Source organism: Typha latifolia, chromosome 5, assembly GCF_019914945.1.
Source record: "Typha latifolia isolate L0001 chromosome 5, TyphaL0001v2, whole genome shotgun sequence".
NCBI lineage: Eukaryota > Viridiplantae > Streptophyta > Magnoliopsida > Poales > Typhaceae > Typha > Typha latifolia.
In genome coordinates, this window is record NC_133090.1 from 2,532,782 (window position 1) to 2,551,673 (window position 18,892).

The window sequence follows — 18,892 nt, forward strand, 5'->3', positions numbered from 1 at the left end:
TTATCTCTAATAAATAGTATTTAAAAATACTTTTTATAGAAGATGGAAAGAGTTGCCCTTTTTGTAATATCCGATAACTGTCTCTTATAATGATCCCATAAATACTCTACACACTTTTAATATAATATAATATAATATTATTAATTGATATTAATAACTATGAGATAAAAATATAAATTATCAATGGATAAGATAGTGTCATATTATTTGTATAATATTTATAACGTATTTGTGGGTATAATATTATTCACCGACGCTCACTATTTGGAATCATAATACCTACATATTTCAACCCTTCTTTGTATAGAAAAAAGATGAATAAAATAATATATAAAAATTTACTTCGCATACTAAGTTTGACTCGATTGATAGCTCATGGTTGTAGAAGTTCGAGAAACAACTCATATGACACAATAGCTCAACAATATTTGATTTAGAGAAAAAATAACTTAATGGCATTTATGTTTGATAAGAACTCTTATTGAACCATATAACTACTGTGTCATTACAAGTGGCAAGTAATTTGTTTTTAAATTAGCACTATAGGGTGTGAATGATAATAAAGGTATTATAGGGTGTTTTTGATAAACTTCCCGAATATAAAATAATAAAATATCTATCTAACCGTGATTAGCTATTAATAAAGACTTGGATAGTAGAGTTAGGATACAATTTAGAATATATATTCCGACCAACTAGTCTATTTGGATCTGGTATAGGATATAGAAGAACCCGACCCGCTTCACTTGCGGATCCGCGTGCAACTTAAGCTAAGTGTACGCGGTCGAGTCGAACTCCCCTCGTCGTCCGTCACGAGTTGCGAGGGTTCCTTCGTCTCCTCCCCGGAGATGGAGAGATTCCTCTGCGATCGGCTCCTGGATCGACACCAGCCCATCTCCGAGCGCTTCCGGGCTCTCTTCTCTCTCCGCAATCTCCCTGGCCCTGGACCTCGCGAGGCTCTCGTGCGTGGTATGATTCGAAGCCTTCTTGTTCGTCCCTCTGATGTCGTCTTCGTTGAGTTGTAATTTTATAACTTAGATGAGACTTTTTATTACTGCAAGATTTGATTATTTCTGTGTAATCGCTGACTGGAAACCCAATGCCCTAATCCTTGTCAACTCCTGGATTTGATGGCAGACTTTGTTTATAGTATCTTAGTGTTTTTTCTTTTTTCAAGAAAAAAAATTGGGATTTGGATGACGTCACTGGTTATTGGGAAAAATTGCTGGAATATGCTTTTTAGAATGGCTTTAAGTTTGGGAATTGTGTATAGGCCAGTGATAGTGAAATAGTGTGATGGAAGAGTTTAAGCAAATACAAACAGTTCTTTCATATGTCGTGCTGCTAATCAAATGTGATTTCAAAAGAATCTATATCCAATTAATTGAGTACTTGAATGATGGAGAGTGGACAAAATTTGAACAAAAATATTCCATGGTTATTTGTCAACTGTAGCTGGAATCAAACATGTCCCAAGTATACAATAGCTGTATGAAGTGACCTTTTCATCCTTATAGTTGCAAGAAAAAATCACTTTAGAGCTTATTTGGATGTTAGATAGGAAATACTTAGTTGCTAGTTTGGAGAAAAAGGATAGTTTCCCCCTAAAAGTTGGATATTTAGTTGATAGACTGTAAGGAGATGCAGAGGAGCATTCTTTAGATCCATCATTTGAGTTGTTGAGTTGAGGTTACCAAGAACTTGTATGCGTAGAAATGCTCTATAATGTTCATGAAAATTAAACAATCAGGATCACTATTATCTGTCACCTGAATCTTTTATTTCCTTAGCATCCTATCTTGGAAGCAGCATTCTTCTGTTGAGAGTTCTTTTACTTGCATTTGTCTATATGCAATCAATCAACTTGTGCTGTTTCTGTGCAATATCAGCTACTAGAGATTCTTCAAATTTGCTTGCACACGAGGCCGCGTTTGCTCTTGGACAAATGCAGGATGCTGAAGCCATCCCTGCTTTAGAGGCTGTTCTTAAAGATTTTTCATTACATTCAATTGTCCGTCATGAGGTTATCTTTTCTTTGACAATGTTAACTTATATTGACTTACTTCTCATAATATTGATGTTGATTGACAAGTAAGGTTATGGTTGCTAGGCAGCTGAAGCCCTTGGAGCAATTGGCCTGGAGAGCACTATTCCTATGTTGGAAGAGAGCTTGGCAACTGACCCTGCTCTGGAGGTGCAAGAAACATGTGAGTTAGCTCTTAGACGTATAAGAGAGCAAAAGAGGATGAGCAGTGTTAGTAGCATGTGTCCTTTAAAAGCTTCACCTTTTTTATCAGTCGATCCAGCCATTCCTTCTTCCTTTAATTCTTCAGTGGATCAACTAAGGTATGTAGCATTTGATGAATGCTGAAGTCTTCTTACCCTCTATGTGTTCAGCTTGCTGATTGAGTCCATGAATCTTGTTCAAGGGAAGCTCTCCTTAACGAGGAAGAAGATATGTATAAGCGTTATGCAGCTCTCTTTGCACTTAGAAATGATGGTCAAGATGGTGCTACTAGTGCTATAATTTCATCATTAGGTGCTAAAAGTGCGCTCCTACGCCATGAGGTCTGTCCATTCTCCCAATAATATATACTTCTCATAATTCCTTTTTAGGCACATGAAGTGTCTTTTTTGGAGTTTGTTCAGTGACACTATATACACATCTAATGGCTTGTATAAGTTAGTCTTACTAAAACTCTTTTCCATACTTCCATTGCTAGTACCATTGATTCTGCTATTTTGATGTAAAGAATTAGGTAGGTGTTACTGAATGCTCTTGGGTACTGACCCATTTTCTTTTTTTAAAAAAAAAACTGCAAAATAGTTGGCTATGGTTATTATGGTTTGAAGTTCCTTCTGAAACCCAGATGTTTATAGCATTTCGGTCCTATCCAATCCGAAACTCTCCCCTAAAACTAGCATCCAATTGAAGCAATCATAACAATAATTTTTTAATGTATATTTTGAATTAGAAGCTGGATATGACTTGAATCCAACTTGTACCTGATTCAGTACCAGCTCATTACTTAAATGTAATTAGATTTTGTGTGATGCATTGAAAATTAAGATAAAGAAGACTATTTATAAAAAGAACTCTAAAACCAATACAATGAAACTAGAACCAAAACAAATCGAAACTGACCGAAATGTTTCGTTCTTTAACCAAGCCGAAACCCAAACCGAAATTGAAACTTCAAACTATGATGGTTATTTAATGAGCATAGACATTACTTAATTCCATTACCTGTGGCTTTATATTAATTGGTTAAAGTTGCTGTGATTGGTAAATGCATCAAATACAGGACTGCTTGGTGCATTATATTGATCAGGAAGAGGAACTTATCACATGTTACAAGTGGTGGTGGACTGTAGAGTCTAAGTTCATTTTTAATGTTGTCATGGTACAGATTAGAAGAGTTTTCTGTTTGAGAAGTTTTTGCACTTTGTAGGCATAAATATGATTTATATGCTGAACGTTTTTGTTGATTCCCAAAAAAATATTAGCCATCTAGAAGAACATGTTGGGCACCAATACAATTGAGTGCCAGCAGATGTGTTTCACTTGGTGAGCAATCTAAGTTTAATTAGCATAGTTTCAAATGCTGATCCCATTGTACTGCTGAGAGCTTGCACGGATTGCCCCTGGGCAGCAATTTTCTTAGGGCATCCTTGTCTCACATGAGGCCTATTTAGTTAGGGACTTTATGCAGGAAGGCTGCCTAGCCTACGTGGGTCTCGTCATGTCTCATTGTTATTTTGTGTAGCTTACATTGTAGGCAGCTGAAATTGTGGATCACGACCCTGTTTTCTTATTTTCTTCCCAAGATTCATGTAGAATACTGTCAGTTGGATCCTTTTACCCCTTTATTGGATGAATACTGTTTAGTCGTACTTATGTAAGATCTTCTCTGGAAACATTGCAATTTGATTGTTTGGATTTATCTTCCTTTTCTTTGCCATTTACTTTATCCCTGAGATATGCCATTTCCGTGTTTGCCTACATTGTTCACTGCCTTCTAGAATATTCCTGTCTCCTTATGTTTTTCTTTGTCTTTTTCTGAGGCCTTTTTTTTTTCATATCAATAGTTTATTGATGATATTTCTCAATGCGCTGGATGTAAAACTTGAGCTAGAAGCACTAATTTCTGAAGCAAAACTATCAAGAATGCGGCCGTTTGGCTTCATTAATTTAGAAAAATTGCATCTACACTTATAAAGTTAATATAAAATCAGTTTTTAGTTTATGAATTCTATAGTCTCCTCTCTAAGGGCCGAGATGGGCTCTCATGCCTCATCTTGATATCCACTTCAATTAAGTGGTTGTCAAAACACATGCTCTCAGCCTATAATGGAAAGAAAAAAAAAAGGGAAAATATAATTTTTTTTGTTTATTAGTTTCTCTTTAATACTATAGATGCTGCATCTTGTACACATGAAACCAAACAGCCCCTAAATGTTTTTTTGTGGATTAATGTTCAACTTGTCTTCTTTATTTAGGTTATGCTATTCCATTATGTTATTAATAATCTTGTTTGGATTAGCAGGTTGCATATGTCTTGGGTCAATTGCAAAACAAAACAGCTTCTGCTGCACTTGCGGATGTCCTTAGGAATGTGAAGGAGCATCCAATGGTCCGACATGAAGCTGCTGAAGCCCTTGGTTCCATTGCAGGTGCTTCAAAATTGGTGGTCTCAATGGATTACCATTTTATAGTCTCACTTCTATCAGTTGCTTGTATTTCACATGAATTTTTTTTGCTCAGACAAGAATACCGAGTAATGTATGAAGTTGGATTCTCATGTTAAATTTCTCTGAATATTTTTTAATTAACAGATTCGGGAGGGGCTTCTTTTTAAATGGGGGTGAAGTCATTCTTTATCTGCTTTTTAATTCATTGTCATCATTTTTCCTTGCATCTTTTCAAATGGCCAAGCCATCATCATTCTTGTATTTCTGATGGATTATTTTGCTTAGACAAGAAAATTGAATAATGTGGGAAGTTGAATTCTCATGTTACGTTGCCCTGTATTAAATTTAACAGATTTGGAACAACTACTTGTATGTATTTCTTTTTCTTTTTGAATTGGAGGAAACCATCATTTTTATCTGATTGTTGTTTTATTGTTTCCATCCTGTAGATAGTAAGAGCATAGAACTTCTGGAGGAATTTGCAAAGGATCCTGAGCCTATTGTCTCGCAGAGCTGTGAAGTAGCTCTCAGCATGCTTGAATATGAAAGATCTGGCAAGTCCTTTGAGGTAAAAGTTGAAGATCGCCAAGTCTTTTTTTTCTTGAAACTTGCTTTTATCCGAGATAAAATTGACCTGTTTGGTTTCTTTATCCAGTACCTCTTTCTGCAGACACCTCAAGTGCAATAGTTCTCAACCGATCCGTGAGGCTTCCGTATCCGTGGGGCGTATGGAGATTGGCACTATATATCAATATCACACTTCATTACATCCTATATTTGGAATGGCTGGCACTTATTTAAGACTGTTTGACACAATCTTGTGCCTTGTGTTCTATTTCATGCTAATTATTACTGATTATTATTCTAACCTTACCCGTGGATACGAGAGCCTCTCTCCACTCGGAACTCGTTTTGTTCTATTTGCTTGATTGGTGAACTATACAACTTACAGTTTCTATTCAATTGGAACTGTTCATTGCATTTCTGTTGCTGTTGTATGCTATCGAACCATGTTTGCCAGAGCTTAGCTTAGTTCTAATTTTAAGCTTTCTCAGGTAGATTGCTCTTGCTTTCTGTGTATAATTAAGGATCCAGTTCTCTTGAAATGTTCAAATCAGAGCACTGCTACAACTCCTCAATTTTACTCTAAGGTGGTGTTTAGCAACACCAAATCACCAGAAGATAATACTTTTTAGAAATTTCTTTCCAATGATTAAAGTTCCCGTGAAACACTAGTAATAAGCCAAATTACGTCACTTTAACGCCTCGTTCGTTACGATCCTTGGATTCGATCTAGTATTTTATATTTATCATAATTTTGTTAAATAAAAAACAGCACATCACTATAGATTACGTCACTGCTCGAGCTATGACGACCGGAGCCGGACCACGAATTACCGGGTTTCGGGTTGCAAATTGGTTACAAAATGTCCGAATCCGAACACCTTTTTAACTGCAGCTGCGGACACCCGAATAAAGAGTGCAAAAGAAAGAAAAAGAATGAGAAAAGAAGACCCAATCCCAGCCATGGCGGAAAACCTCTTCCATGGTTTGCCTCCTCCTTCCACGACTCCCTCCACCAGGCCGGAGGAACCGCAGAACGTCGCCAAGATCGCTTCCTCTTCTACTCCGGCGCCGGCTCCCGCGCTCAAGAGTGCCCTCAAGCGAGACAAACCCTCTTCCCTGCCCGCCCAATCGCAGGAGGAAGGTATTCTTAGCATCTCTTATCCCTAAACCCTAATTTTATCTCGCGGTACCTTTTTACCTGGATCAAGTTGTCTTTTGTCTTGGTCTGTCGCTGTGTTTAGGGATTTTTAGTGCTTGTTTTGTTTTGTTGGAGAATCAAAGTGCGTCTGGATGTAAATCTTAGCTGAGAATAGAATTCCCCGCAATTTCGTCCTTAGTTCTATGCAATATTTTAACCCATTAACACCTAAATTATGAGCAAATTCTTGGTTTGGTCCTTCAAGGTTCATCTTTACTTAACATAGTTTGACTGTTTCTGCACTAGTTCACGCTTTTGCAAATTCACCTTTTCGAGTGTGGTTGAAGTAGTACAGTTTGAAAGGTATAGATTTTTTTATCATCTATTTGAAACTTAATCTATTATATATGTTGGAAGTACAATAGATGAGGAAAGTACTTCTATTTGTAATTAGTAGGTTGGGTCAGGAGCATTTTTCTGTACTTTTACTGCTTCCCTCTTGATAAACTTGGGCTTATGTTAGTGTTATTTATTTATGAACTTTTTGAAATCCTAGCATCTGGTAGCGGAAAAGCTTGGAGCTGCTATTGCAAGTGGAATCACACTTATAAGAACTATTCTGTCACAAACGATCATTTCTTTTTACTGCTACTTCTGCTTTTTTGTTGAAAAACTTATGATTTCTTCCTTATTTACTTCTTAGCATTATGCCCTTAAAATTTGAAGTGATGTCATTTATAGTCATACTCCTGGTCCTCCAAACACACACATGGTGGATTGGTGGAATCTAGTATTTTGTTCGTGATTGCTGTCATAGTTGAACATGCACTAGCATTTCTAGTTGAACCAGAGGCAGGGGATGTCTCTTGGTTTATCTAATGATACATAGTGCAATATGGTCAGAACAAGGTGTGCATAATGAATTTTTTATATATACCCTAGAAAAGAAAAGAAACAGAGATCCAATCCAATGTATCATATATTGTAGCTACAGTGTCTTCTTAATTGAGGGAATCAAACAAGGAAATGAAATAACCAAGAAAAATTCCATTGTGATGAAAGGCCATAGATGTTTGTTGTGATAACTTATTTTAAGGTAGCTTCCTCATAAGTTTATTTAATGTTTATGATTGCTAGAAAGTATGACTAAACCCTTAGTTATCTGTTATTTTCTCTTTGCCTTCTATTCTTACTTCTTAGTCACAGCGTCTGAGTTCTTCTGTTATTTGTGAAAGGTATTTTCTCAATTCTATTGTTGGTTACTTTTGCAGTGCCTGGCAAGCGCATCAGATTCAAGACAACTGTTGATGCAACAGAAACACAAATTATAGAAGCCATGCAAAAGATAGCATCACATATAAGCAATCCTTCGAAGTTCAGCAAGGCATCAAAACTAGCCTTGCAATTAATACAGGCTGGAAGTGTCAAGCAAGGGACAAGTGATCACTTCTTTGCTATACTAGAGGCTGCAATGTCCTCTCCATCATCTTGTAATGAACCTCATCTACGTGCTGATTATCTGGTTTTCTTTACATCAGTTCAGGATGTGACAGAGGTGAGGTTTTAAAGTTTTAGTTTTTAACCATTTTTAACATTTAATTAACTAGGTAGTAGGTAAAGAAATGGTTATCTTGCTGGCCTTTAGTAGTTTGTCTAGATCAACTATCTACAGAATGATAAGCTTGAAGATGAATTTGTTTGTGGCACTAGAAAGCAGTTTACTGGTGTTGTCAAAACATGAATGCCTGTATTAATATGTGGCTTTCATTGGATGACCAAGTGTTCCATTGCAATTACTTTGTACTTTGTAGTAGATGTTATTTGTTGGTTGGATCTTGCTCATTACCCTTTCTTTTTGTTTCCATGTTGTGCAGTTTTTCAATAAACAACAGAGAAATATGTTGACAACATGGATGCTGCAGGCAGTGGTTGCAAATGAGCTCTATACTGATGACAGCTTTGTGGTAAGTAGAGCTTGTAATTATTAATTCTGGATGATATAATAAATTGTTCAATATTCTGTTGCTTATTGATCTTTATTAGCGTACACTGTGTAGAATATATCAGGTAGTATGTGCCTATGTACTTTTATGCTAGCATTATAAAGTCTTATAATATGCTGCAAAGGTCCATGTGCTAACATGTTTATAGATGCCTATGGAGAGAATTGCTTCATTCTTAATTAAGTACTAATAGGAAATTTTCCATTCTTTACTCCTGTGTTTTGGTTTATGTTGCGGTCAGCTTCTTGACTGTCTATTGCCTCACATGAGCCTATCCATTTTTGCAAAAAAATTTATAGTAATCATTTGATAACATTTTCTTGACATTTATTTGCAGTTTAAATTTGTGTGCTTCTTTTATTTCTTGTTCTGTGATTTTATCATCAGCAATCAAGACCATTCCCAAGGCCTAGGAGTGTATTTAGGATGAACAGCAGGAAAGAGGACATAAAATAACCTGGATGCTTTCTGATTACATAGACAGGGTGATCAATTCTTAGATGTTAATTGGAGACTTAATGGATTCTTGTGACAGGTACCAATCAGATCGTGGACTTGAGTGTAAAGCAATTTCCAAGGTACTAAAAAGGCATTGCTATATTCTTTTTGAAATACACTGGTTTCTAAATTTTAACCAACTTGCATTAGCAACTTATCCCACGATCTTTTTGACACTGGTCAACCCCTGAAACTTTTGTTGAAGAAGATTCATACATACAATAGAAAGAAAAGTGTAGCACATGAACCATGACGTCCAAGGGATTTTCTATGATTGATGCTATTAAATCATTTTTGTTTCTTATTTGCTTATTCACGGTCTGTTAGTTAACACTACGACAAACCTTCTGTATTTGAAACCAACATGCATAAATGGATAATCTGGTGTCTATTTGAGTTGTTTTGATTCATTTGAGGTGCTGCTTCCATGATGTTCTGAGTGTTGAACAGTGTATTTGCACTCTCCTCTCCTCTCCTCTTGAGCAATTACTGTTTTGTTTGTTTGCAGTTTTCTAAAGCAGCAGGGAAGATCAAAGAAGCTATATCTAGCCTACCTTCCACTACTGTAGACGACGACGATGATGAGGCAGCAGCACTGGCAACAGATGTAAATAAATCAAATGGTGAAGAAAACAAGGGGGATGCTAGCTCCACTGTTTGTCCCCCTGAGACAAAGATAGAAATGTTTGATCCTTTCGGCTTAGATACTCTGCTTCCTGTTAATTCCAAGAAAAATGAAAAAACTAGAGGAAAAGAGGTAGCAGCTTTGAACAGGAAGGCAGAAGAAAAAGAATCAAAGAGATTTTTTATGTCTCAGAGAGGAGTTCTACTTAAATGTCTGGAAATTGCTGCACGACGATATAAGTTAGCATGGTCAGTTTCTGGACACTCATGTCATACTTTGTAGTAGTCTAATTGGATTGGTGTCTGTGCTATTTCCCTGCATAGCTGCCGCACTTCTCATGCTTAATCGTGATTTGTTTTTCAAATTTCAGGACCCAAACTGTGATCGACATATTGGTTAAGCATGCCTTTGACAACATAGAGAGGTTTACATCTCGACAAAGAGATGCAATTGAAAAGCTCTGGAGTTCAATAAAGGAACAACAGATTCGAAGGAAGCAAGGGAAATCGGTCACCGGGAAACTTGATATGAATGCTTTTGAATCTCTTCAGGAAAAATATGCCCATCAGAAAATCAGTATCCGTCGTGCCGTCGGTGGTGGAGGCGAACGCCGTGCTCAACAGTGGCTCGGTTAACTCTCTCTAGGTCAATGCTAAATGAGAATTCAGAGCTTGCTTATATTTCTGAATCAAAATTGTGATCTCTTGTCTATGTATCTCACATTGTTCAAACTTAATTACTAATTGAAAACTGCCAACATGTCTGATATTCTCTGAACTGAAGAATCTTTTGATCCATTTTCCAATTCAGTAAGGTGGTTATACTATATGCTCTTTGAGCAACTTCTTTGCTTGCATATTTCTTAGTAGATTCACATCCAATAGCCTAACATCGATGCAGGTAACTTTTGATAATTTTATTTCAACCTATAGCGGCATATCCAAACATTTATAAGTGTCAAGAAAGCAATAAAACAAAATTAATATAGCAAATATCGTATTCCCTTAAAATGGTTATGCAAATCATATACATGTTCATATATAACAGTAATTACACCTAAATTTAACTATTTAATATCTCTCACCCTCCAAATCTCCAATAATATTAATGAAAAAAATATTAAACGAATGACTAACAAAACAAAACAAAACAAAACGGATTAACACCTAAACGAGGGTGTTTGTGTAAAAAAGGGTAATAGTTCATAGGGTTGAGATATAATTATCTCTAATAAATATAATTTGAGAGGGCCAATATGATTTCTCGGTTATCCAATCACTAGTTGCCACATCAGATGACCTAATAGTCATTGACTGTAAATTTACACATATAATGGGCCAATTTTGGTACATTCTTCGGCCAAAACTACTAGGCCAACACCAGAACCCTAATTTCACCGACCAAGTTGGAACCCGGCTCTCATTAATGGCCTCGGCCGTATCAAATTTGCAATGCCTCCCACCTCCGTCTCTCCCAAATATTTAAACTCCATTTTCCCGTCCTGCGATTCGCTTCGCCTCCTCCACCAACTCCACGCTCAGCTCCTCCTCCATGGCCTCCACCTCTCCACCTTCTTCGCCTCCCGCCTCGCCCACTCTTACTTCGACTGCTGCTCCCCGTCCTACGCCCGCAAGGTGTTCGACCGAATGCCTCATAGAAACCCACAGGCCTGGAACACCATGCTCTCCGGATACTATAAATCCCAGAAGCTCTCTGATCTCTTAGAACTCTATAATATCTCTCATGCCCACAACCATAGGCCTGATAGCTTCGCCTTGGCCTTTGTGCTCCGGGCTTGCACTGGGCTCTCTCTTCATGAATTGGGTTCGTCGGTCCATTCGCAAGCTGTTCGATTGGGTCTCGAATCGAATGAGTTCGTCTCTATTCCTCTTATGGATATGTATCTTGAATTGGGTTCTTTGGAGGATGTTGAAAGGGTGTTTGATCAAGTTTTTGTAGCTAATTCTGCTGCTTGGGGTCTTTTGATGAAAGGGTATTTAAGGGAGTCAAAGGATGCTAACGTTTTTGATGCATTCATGCGGATGAAGGAGTTAAGAGTTCGCTTAGATCCATGTGCTGCGGTTTGCTTGGCTCAGGCTTGTGGGAATATTTGTGCCGCTAGGGAGGGACAGGCAATTCATGGATTCTGCATAAAATTGAACTTCTTGGATTATAGTATATATCTACAGACTTCTCTGGTTGATATGTATGGTAAGAGCGGGTTTGTAGACTTTGCATATAGGTTGTTTTATCAAATGCCATTCAAGGACGTTGTTTCGTGGAGTTCAATGGTTTCAGGATTGGCGCAATGCGGGAGAGGTTATGAAGCGCTCCGAGTGTTCCGGAACATGTTACAAGAGTCAACGATGCCGAATGAGGTCACATTTGCGAGTGTTCTTCTTGCATGTTCTCAGTTGGGAGCCTTGCTGCAAGGGAAGAGTGTCCATGGGTACATGGTCCGAAAAAATGTTGAGTTGGATGTGGTTACTAATACAGCATTGGTCGACATGTATGCGAAATGTGGGACTCCGAGTTTGGCATATAGTGTGTTTAACTTGATGCCCAAGAAGAATGTGTTTTCATGGAGTGCAATGATTGGAGGATTTGGGATGCATGGAATGTGCTCAAGAGCGCTTTTTCTTTTCAACAAAATGAAGTCAGAGAATCTTAAGCCCAATTCTGTAACATTTGTTTCAGTTCTTTCAGCATGTAGCCATTCTGGTAGGGTTAACGAAGGACGTCACTATTTCGAGAGTATGACAAAGGACTACAACATCAGTCCTACAAATGAGCACTACTCATGCATGGTGGATCTCCTAGGCCGAGCTGGGCTAATTCAAGAAGCTCAATCACTGATCAAGGAAATGCAGGTGGAACCTAGTTCTAGTGTCTGGGGAGCTCTGTTGAGTGCTTGCAGACTACATAAACAGGTAGAATTAGCAGAGCAAGTGGCTAAGAAGCTCTTTGTTTTGGAGCCTGATCAGCCAGGAGCTCATGTATTGCTTTCAAATATATATGCTGCAGCTGAAATGTGGGAGATGGTTAAGAAGACAAGGGAGGTAATGAACAAGAGGCGACTGCAAAAGACATTTGGTTTCAGCACAATTGAAGTTGACAAAAGAGTTTATATTTTTAACGTGATGGACAAAAGGAAGCTAGACACCAAAATTTTAGAACTATGGTGTGTGCTAAGTAGCCGGATGAAAGAACTAGGTTATGTCCCGGACTTATCCTTTAAGCTCCACGATATCGACGATGAGGCCAAGGAGGAAATGCTTTTGTGGCCATAGTGAGAAACTCGCAATGGCTTTCGGTCTCTTGAGAAGTAAAGAAGGTATGCCTCTAAGGATAACAAAGAACTTGAGGGTTTGCGGAGACTGCCACACTGCAAGTAAGTTTATTTCTTTGATTACCAAACGGGAATTAATAATGAGAGATTCTAGGAGATTTCATAATGTTAAAGATGGTGTCTGCTCATGTGGAGATTATTGGTGATAAATGTTCAATCCAAGATTACAGTGCTGGGAGACCAGGAAGAAGATTACATGTATATATATATTGGTGGTTATATATATATATATATATATATATATATATATATATATATTGGTGGTTGTAACCCAAAAAAATTTGCTAATCTGGAATACATCTAATGTGCTAAAGATCTCGAAGCAGGACGTCATGCAGCAAAACCCGTTTCTTACATTATACATTCACTATAAGATTGTATTTTTGGTTATTAAAGCAAGCAAGGGAAAGTCAAAAGTGACCATTTATAAACACTTTTCCATCTCATGGAAGCTTCACAAGATATCAACATCCCTTTCAGGATTCCCGCATTATAAAAGAAGAAAAGAAAAGCACAGTCAAAATTGACCATGAGGTCTATGACAGTTTGCTTGATCATCTATCAGAAAAAGTAATGGCACAGAGTCAGCGTACCTGCGAGTTTATTCTCAATCATCAAATGTTTAAAACCACAGAAAATGGAAAAAGGAAAGAGAAAAAAAGAAGAAGCCTGCCATAAACTGTACAATGGTGATAATTTCAGTATCATGAAGCAAAATACACTCCCCATACCTGAAAAACATGGTGTGGAGACTAAATTATCTACTCCTGTACTCGAAACTCTTAAACTGATTAAGAGTGTCCGTAACTGCTATGTGATCTGCTAAATTTTAGGCTGGATTATCCTCTGGAAAGGAATTTAAAATATTGGAACATTCTGTATCACGTTGGAGTGGCAAACTTTTGAGGACGTCTCTCATAGCATAATAGTGGTTATCGCATTTATGATCAGATATCAAGTTACCAGAAAGTAAGATCCTCTGGAAATTTTCATCTGAACGCCTCTTCCACAATGTGTAAGACTCTTTACTTTTACCATGTGTACCATCATCGACCTCCCTCTTCAGATAATAAAGAGTTCCCGGTGTGAAAAGCTCATCCGGCAGAGATTCATCTTGTTTAGCTGGTGCTGAAGCTTTTGTCAGAGACTTGGCCAAAGGAGCTGCATCCCTGCTCATTGGGGTACCTACAAGCAAGGCAGTAAGTGCATCTAATTGGCACAACCAATATGTATTACATGGTTAGAAGGATAAAATCTCTGAAGAAGTAAGATGATCTTCAAAAATAATAATGCATGTGTTCCTCAAGTAAAGCATGCAAATATCTAAATTTGGTTGGCAAGCATTACCTCAGCATACTTAATTAGATCTGAAAGGAAAATTAACGTGACAGGATGAAAATTTTTTATTTAGGCAGCAAGTCTTGGTTAAGCAGACAGCTGATAAACAGCCCACAGGATACCAACTTAAACAAGGAAGCACCAGAAGTTTGCACTGAATACATAATAGAAACCATAAATTGGTAACAGAAAATGGTAGGGTCTTGAACTTGCACAATTTTTTAAGTTGACTGTTTCACATCCAGGTTAATTTAACTTACACAAGATTAATTTTAAATAATAATGATGCCATAAGCACAAAAGATGGAAAGAGCAAAACATATTATGCAAGATTAGGATGAAAAGCATCACAAACAACCATTAATCATTTCTTAGATTCATTCGTAGACATCATCAACATGGAAAAGTTAATATTTTGCTTCTGTGCAATTGGGTACATACAGTGTTAAAAACATAAAATTTGTACTTCCTGCATCCAAATGATGCACATCATACAAGACTAGTATGAAAAATATAACAAGCACTAATCATTTCTTAGATTCATTGAAAGATATCATCAACAGCAATAAACACGTTCTTTTGTTCTGTGCAACTGCGAATGATGGCAAGAGCATAATAATTACTCACCAGAAGAAAAGTTTCTAAGCTTAGTATAATCAGCAAGTTTGCGAGCCACGTCTTGAACTGAAGAGACAACCATCTTAGCATTTGTAACTATGTCAACTATACCCTTCCAGTCTTCCCTCTCCAGAACGCTCATCCTGAAATTTTTACTAGTCAACATGGCGAAGCAAGCACTTTTATTCAATTGGAAAGCTAATTATGAATCCATACACCACAGATGGAAACATGGGGTAAATGGAAATCCAAGTGAATGCTTCAACAGTAAAAGAGAGGAATGTACACAGAAGCATAAGATTAATCAATCATAAACTTGCTGAATATGATCTTAAAAAACCATATAAGATGATTTTCATCAACACATTTAACATCCGTCAAGTAGAACACATTGTCTTTAGAACATGTAGATGATTTTCATGAAAGGCCTTGTTATCCATCTGCTTGCATGTGGAATACCAAGTGTTTAGTATGCCATCCGTTATTTTTATTTCCATTTTCATAGTAACATGCAAATGTATCATTGAGATCACTACAGATATGAATTAGGAGACTTGTGCGTGCTTGACTAAATAACTAGCAAGCATATTTGCTGTTGAATTTCAACTTTTAGTTTATGTAAACTTGGAAGTTGGAACTTGATTCAAAGCTATTGATTGTCAGTACATCCAAAAGTTCCTAAAACGACAAGTCCATTTCAACTATTTTCATGGCGACAACCATGCTATAAATCCACCTGAAAGAAAGTGACTATTATCAATAGTTTGAAAATCAAGACATCAACATGCCATGAGAATGTCTTTAACAAACCAATGTGCATCCATACAGATTTTACTAGCTAAATAGAGGTAAAATCAGACATAGGAACCTCTACTCATGAAAATTAATACTAGCCCATGACCATGCCCAACCTCAGTTGGAGATGAACTATGGTATATGCATGCACTACTGAGTTAAATATAAAATTATATCAAAAGCTTCTTCCTCTATGCAGTTACATCTCATGAATGAAGTCCAATACCTTACTACTGACAAGTACCGCCAGTGTTGCCAGTAGAAAATTGTCATAAGATGACTACTTAGAAATTGAATAACGAAATGAAGACCCCAAAAAAAAAAGTCAGGAAAAGCTACAAATATGAAGTTGAATCACTCATGCCAACTATTTGCTGGCTAAATGTGAACCAAAAAAAGGATCTCATACATTAAAAAAAAATGACTACTAATTACCAGTCAGTTTCAAGAATTTCATTTCGTAGTCTTGCCAATGAAGCAGCACTTAGCCTAGGAACAATATCATCCTGCAAAAGAGTTAAAAAAGGATTCAATTAATACTGTAACTAAAAGGAAAGAGATTCAATAGATTTGTTCCATATCTTAACCTGCAAAACAACAGTAGAGACATAGCTGGCACAATTTTCAGCAAGTTCTTTTGATAAGCAAGGTGGAGTTCCAAATCCAACAGCAGAAACTATTTCAGGACTAAATCCCAGCTCCTCTTTTGACTTCCTCCGGAGCATAATTGCAAGTAATGCTGCTGCGGCACCACCAAGAGAATGCCCTACTAATCTCAACCTAAAGTCCTGTCGATGACTTATGTTTACCACTTTAAATAATCGAGATATTTGAATAATGGAGCAAATTCATCAAAAATACGATACAACAAAAATGCAAGCTCATACACTTGCAGAGCAGCAGGTACTTTCTCACCTTATGTTTCTCCAGGCATTTTCTGATGGTTCCAATCTCATTGCGAAGGTACCAACGTGCAGCTTCAGCTGTACCAAAATGGCTTGAAAAGCCTTCAAATGATACTTTCTGATCACTTGAAGAAACTACATCGGTTATAAGGTCATAGACTGTATGAGTTCCACGAATCCCAAAGATTACTAATTTGTTTCGCGTATCAACGCCAATATAATATCCAGGCCTCATCACACTAGAACCTTTTACAAATTTTAGAACATTCCTTTCTCGAAGCATGCTGTGCCGTGCTAGAGCAGTTGCATTGTCTTTATAAGCTCCCTTTGCTAGTTCGACATGATAGATAAGTTCCTGGACCTAGGAAAAATAAAGTAGAGTCATGGAAGCTAGTAGACCATCATATTGTTGACATGTTTACAACTGAAAGTATTGAATTACTAATTGCTCTTAAATTGCACTATCAAATCCTTGAACACAAATTTCTGAACAAGTAGAAATTACTATAGCATCAGAGAGGATCTGAACACCCTTGAACTCTTCAACTTTTCCCGCTGAAGCTTGGCTGAGATAAATGAGATACAAACCAACAGTAAGATCACTAAGGCTCCAGTCCTGGATGCTGACTTTGCTCCTCTGAAGATTGTTAAGAATCTCAGTAAAAGATAGAGTGGGGGGAGGTGTATTCTGCTTCTCATCGCTTCCTGTAATGAATCAGAATTTGCAAGCATCAATCCTGTGAGTATCTAATTATATTCGAAGGAATGTGGAATCATGGCAGTCGGACTATGTCAAATGATGACACTGCAGTACTATGTTCTAGCCATGAAATTTACAAATAAAGTACTTTTAAGCTGCACAGAGGTTTTCTTCATACTACAAAATTATGATAGTGCCATCTTTTGTTCTTGAGGAATACTGAAAGATAATTTCTAAATTGTCCTGATGGGAGATTATATTCCTTTGATTATGATATCGCACATGCATTATGTGTCATTCACAACAACATAGAGTTCTTGTGGAGATAAATTTACAAAAATCCAAAACATTTTTCAGAAAGAGAAGAAAGAAACCAAGTATTTACCTTATAATTTGACATCTCCTTGCAACAAAAATATTCACAAAATTATAATTAGAAAGAGTAGATACTGTTGAGATAACAGCAAACCTGTAGAAGATGCCCAGTTATACAATTGCAGGGCTGGCTCAAGAGCTTTAGATAGCCAGGCAAGCTCCAGCTTCCACTTCCACCCGTTCATTTCATCGTCATCTGAACTATCTTTGACAAGCTCTGGATCATAACTACCAGGCTCATTTAGCTTGCTCCTGCCAGAAAGTTTCACCCTTTCCACCTTAGTCAAGTCAGTGTTCTCCACATTATCCTCTTTATCCACTTTGGGACTCTGCGAAATGCATCTATTGAGTGCACCAACCAAAACCTGCTGATAGGAATCTTGATTCCATATAACACGCATTCTAGAATCTGCATCACGATAAGAGGTTACCAAGATAAATGAAATTATACAACATTTAAAAGAACGGGCTACGTAGATTGGGGGGAGAGGAAGAACTCATTGGGTACCAAAAAAGATTTAGCTATTTAGTACAATCATATGATCAAACATCTTGTAAGCAACAAGAATGTTACATAAATTTGTGCTCGTAAAAGCCAAAAAGATAGCTTTGGTACAAGGAACACAACGCCATGAAAAAATTATTTAAAATCAAATAAATAGCGAAGAGGAAGCGAACACTGGCTGGCATCAAAGAAACCGCCAGACCACCAAATAATAGGAAGTCGTGTAACAGAGGAATAACAAATACCGAGACAAAGAAGGAGCCGCTTCGCTATCCGCGATGCCATGCCACAGAGAGAGAGAGAGAGAGAGAGAGACGAAGGCGAAGCGAGGCGGTGCAGGAGGTTCCAGAGAGCTAATTCGCGAATAGCTATCGGACTCTATTTGCTGATAAGCTATTCGCGAACAAGCTATCTCGCAAGCTTTATCCGGTAGCATCGCCCGTCTACTCGCATCATCGCATGTGTGACGATAACGAAATGGTTAGTTTTGTTGCACCGATTACGAAATATTTTTACTAAATATATTATTACAAAATACAACAAATCAAATCAAATCAAATGTATGTTTAATAAATACAGCCTTATAAAATATAATCAACTAAAAAGTCTCTTTGTTTATCTAAATATAATTTCTAAAGAAATAAGAAATCAGACAACCCTTAATAAGAAAGTGTCAGACTTTATATATTAAAAGGATGAAGTTAAGCTTAACATTTTTGTTTGTATATAAATAAATTACTTTCTCCCTGGGTCCTTTATATATATATAGGATGCCTACTTTATT

At 37.2% G+C, this 18,892-nt stretch overlaps 4 protein-coding genes across 6 annotated transcripts; 3 read left to right on the forward strand and 1 right to left on the reverse strand.

Moving 5' to 3' along the window:
- Nucleotides 1-752: 752 nt before the first annotated feature.
- LOC140788269 (deoxyhypusine hydroxylase-B-like) lies at nucleotides 753-5,673 on the forward strand. 2 transcript variants are annotated; one of them, XM_073137452.1, is made up of 7 exons: nucleotides 753-969; nucleotides 1,890-2,023; nucleotides 2,111-2,346; nucleotides 2,430-2,568; nucleotides 4,548-4,674; nucleotides 5,142-5,260; nucleotides 5,348-5,673. In XM_073137452.1, exons 1-7 carry the CDS (start codon nucleotides 849-851, stop codon nucleotides 5,378-5,380), a joined length of 909 nt encoding a protein of 302 aa, XP_072993553.1. In that variant the 5' UTR covers nucleotides 753-848; the 3' UTR covers nucleotides 5,381-5,673. The 2 variants fall into 2 exon arrangements, with proteins under 2 accessions (XP_072993553.1, XP_072993554.1); XM_073137453.1 differs by having other exon boundaries at nucleotides 788-969; nucleotides 5,363-5,673.
- A 302-nt stretch (nucleotides 5,674-5,975) lies between these two features.
- LOC140788268 (uncharacterized) lies at nucleotides 5,976-10,300 on the forward strand. Its single transcript, XM_073137451.1, has 5 exons — nucleotides 5,976-6,400; nucleotides 7,669-7,952; nucleotides 8,272-8,361; nucleotides 9,407-9,771; nucleotides 9,894-10,300. The coding sequence occupies exons 1-5, from the start codon at nucleotides 6,193-6,195 to the stop codon at nucleotides 10,156-10,158; spliced, it is 1,212 nt and encodes a 403-aa protein (XP_072993552.1). The 5' UTR covers nucleotides 5,976-6,192; the 3' UTR covers nucleotides 10,159-10,300.
- Nucleotides 10,301-10,887: 587 nt separating this feature from the next.
- On the forward strand, nucleotides 10,888-13,073 carry LOC140788270 (pentatricopeptide repeat-containing protein At1g06140, mitochondrial-like). Its single transcript, XM_073137455.1, is given in 2 exon segments — nucleotides 10,888-12,807; nucleotides 12,809-13,073. Coding segments are annotated over 2 exon segments (2,043 nt in total). The 5' UTR covers nucleotides 10,888-10,974; the 3' UTR covers nucleotides 13,019-13,073.
- Nucleotides 13,074-13,431: 358 nt separating this feature from the next.
- Nucleotides 13,432-18,536, reverse strand: LOC140788271 (uncharacterized). 2 transcript variants are annotated; one of them, XR_012108996.1, is made up of 9 exons: nucleotides 18,354-18,536; nucleotides 17,698-18,012; nucleotides 17,034-17,233; nucleotides 16,539-16,889; nucleotides 16,211-16,411; nucleotides 16,059-16,129; nucleotides 14,838-14,971; nucleotides 13,604-14,057; nucleotides 13,432-13,465 (listed from the first exon to the last, which is right to left on the reverse strand). XR_012108996.1 is itself a non-coding variant. In XM_073137456.1 (8 exons), exons 1-8 carry the CDS (start codon nucleotides 18,391-18,393, stop codon nucleotides 13,702-13,704), a joined length of 1,668 nt encoding a protein of 555 aa, XP_072993557.1. In that variant the 5' UTR covers nucleotides 18,394-18,536; the 3' UTR covers nucleotides 13,432-13,701. The 2 variants fall into 2 exon arrangements, 1 of the variants encoding a protein (XP_072993557.1); XM_073137456.1 differs by having other exon boundaries at nucleotides 13,432-14,057.
- Between the last annotated feature and the right edge of the window lie 356 nt (nucleotides 18,537-18,892).

Coding starts and splice junctions, on each gene's coding strand:
- LOC140788271 (XM_073137456.1), bottom strand. CDS start 18,393: ATGGCATCGCGGATAGCGAAGCGGCTCCTTCTTTGTCTCG. Junction 17,234..17,697: donor TAACTGGGCATCTTCTACAG/GTTTGCTGTTAT, acceptor GATTCATTACAG/GAAGCGATGAGAAGCAGAAT. Junction 14,972..16,058: donor GAAATTCTTGAAACTGACTG/GTAATTAGTAGT, acceptor TAAAAATTTCAG/GATGAGCGTTCTGGAGAGGG.
- LOC140788269 (XM_073137452.1), top strand. CDS start 849: ATGGAGAGATTCCTCTGCGATCGGCTCCTGGATCGACACCAGCCCATC. Junction 4,675..5,141: donor AGCCCTTGGTTCCATTGCAG/GTGCTTCAAAAT, acceptor TCCATCCTGTAG/ATAGTAAGAGCATAGAACTT. Junction 5,261..5,347: donor GATCTGGCAAGTCCTTTGAG/GTAAAAGTTGAA, acceptor TTCTTTATCCAG/TACCTCTTTCTGCAGACACC.
- LOC140788268 (XM_073137451.1), top strand. CDS start 6,193: ATGAGAAAAGAAGACCCAATCCCAGCCATGGCGGAAAACCTCTTCCAT. Junction 7,953..8,271: donor CAGTTCAGGATGTGACAGAG/GTGAGGTTTTAA, acceptor CATGTTGTGCAG/TTTTTCAATAAACAACAGAG. Junction 8,362..9,406: donor ATACTGATGACAGCTTTGTG/GTAAGTAGAGCT, acceptor GTTTGTTTGCAG/TTTTCTAAAGCAGCAGGGAA.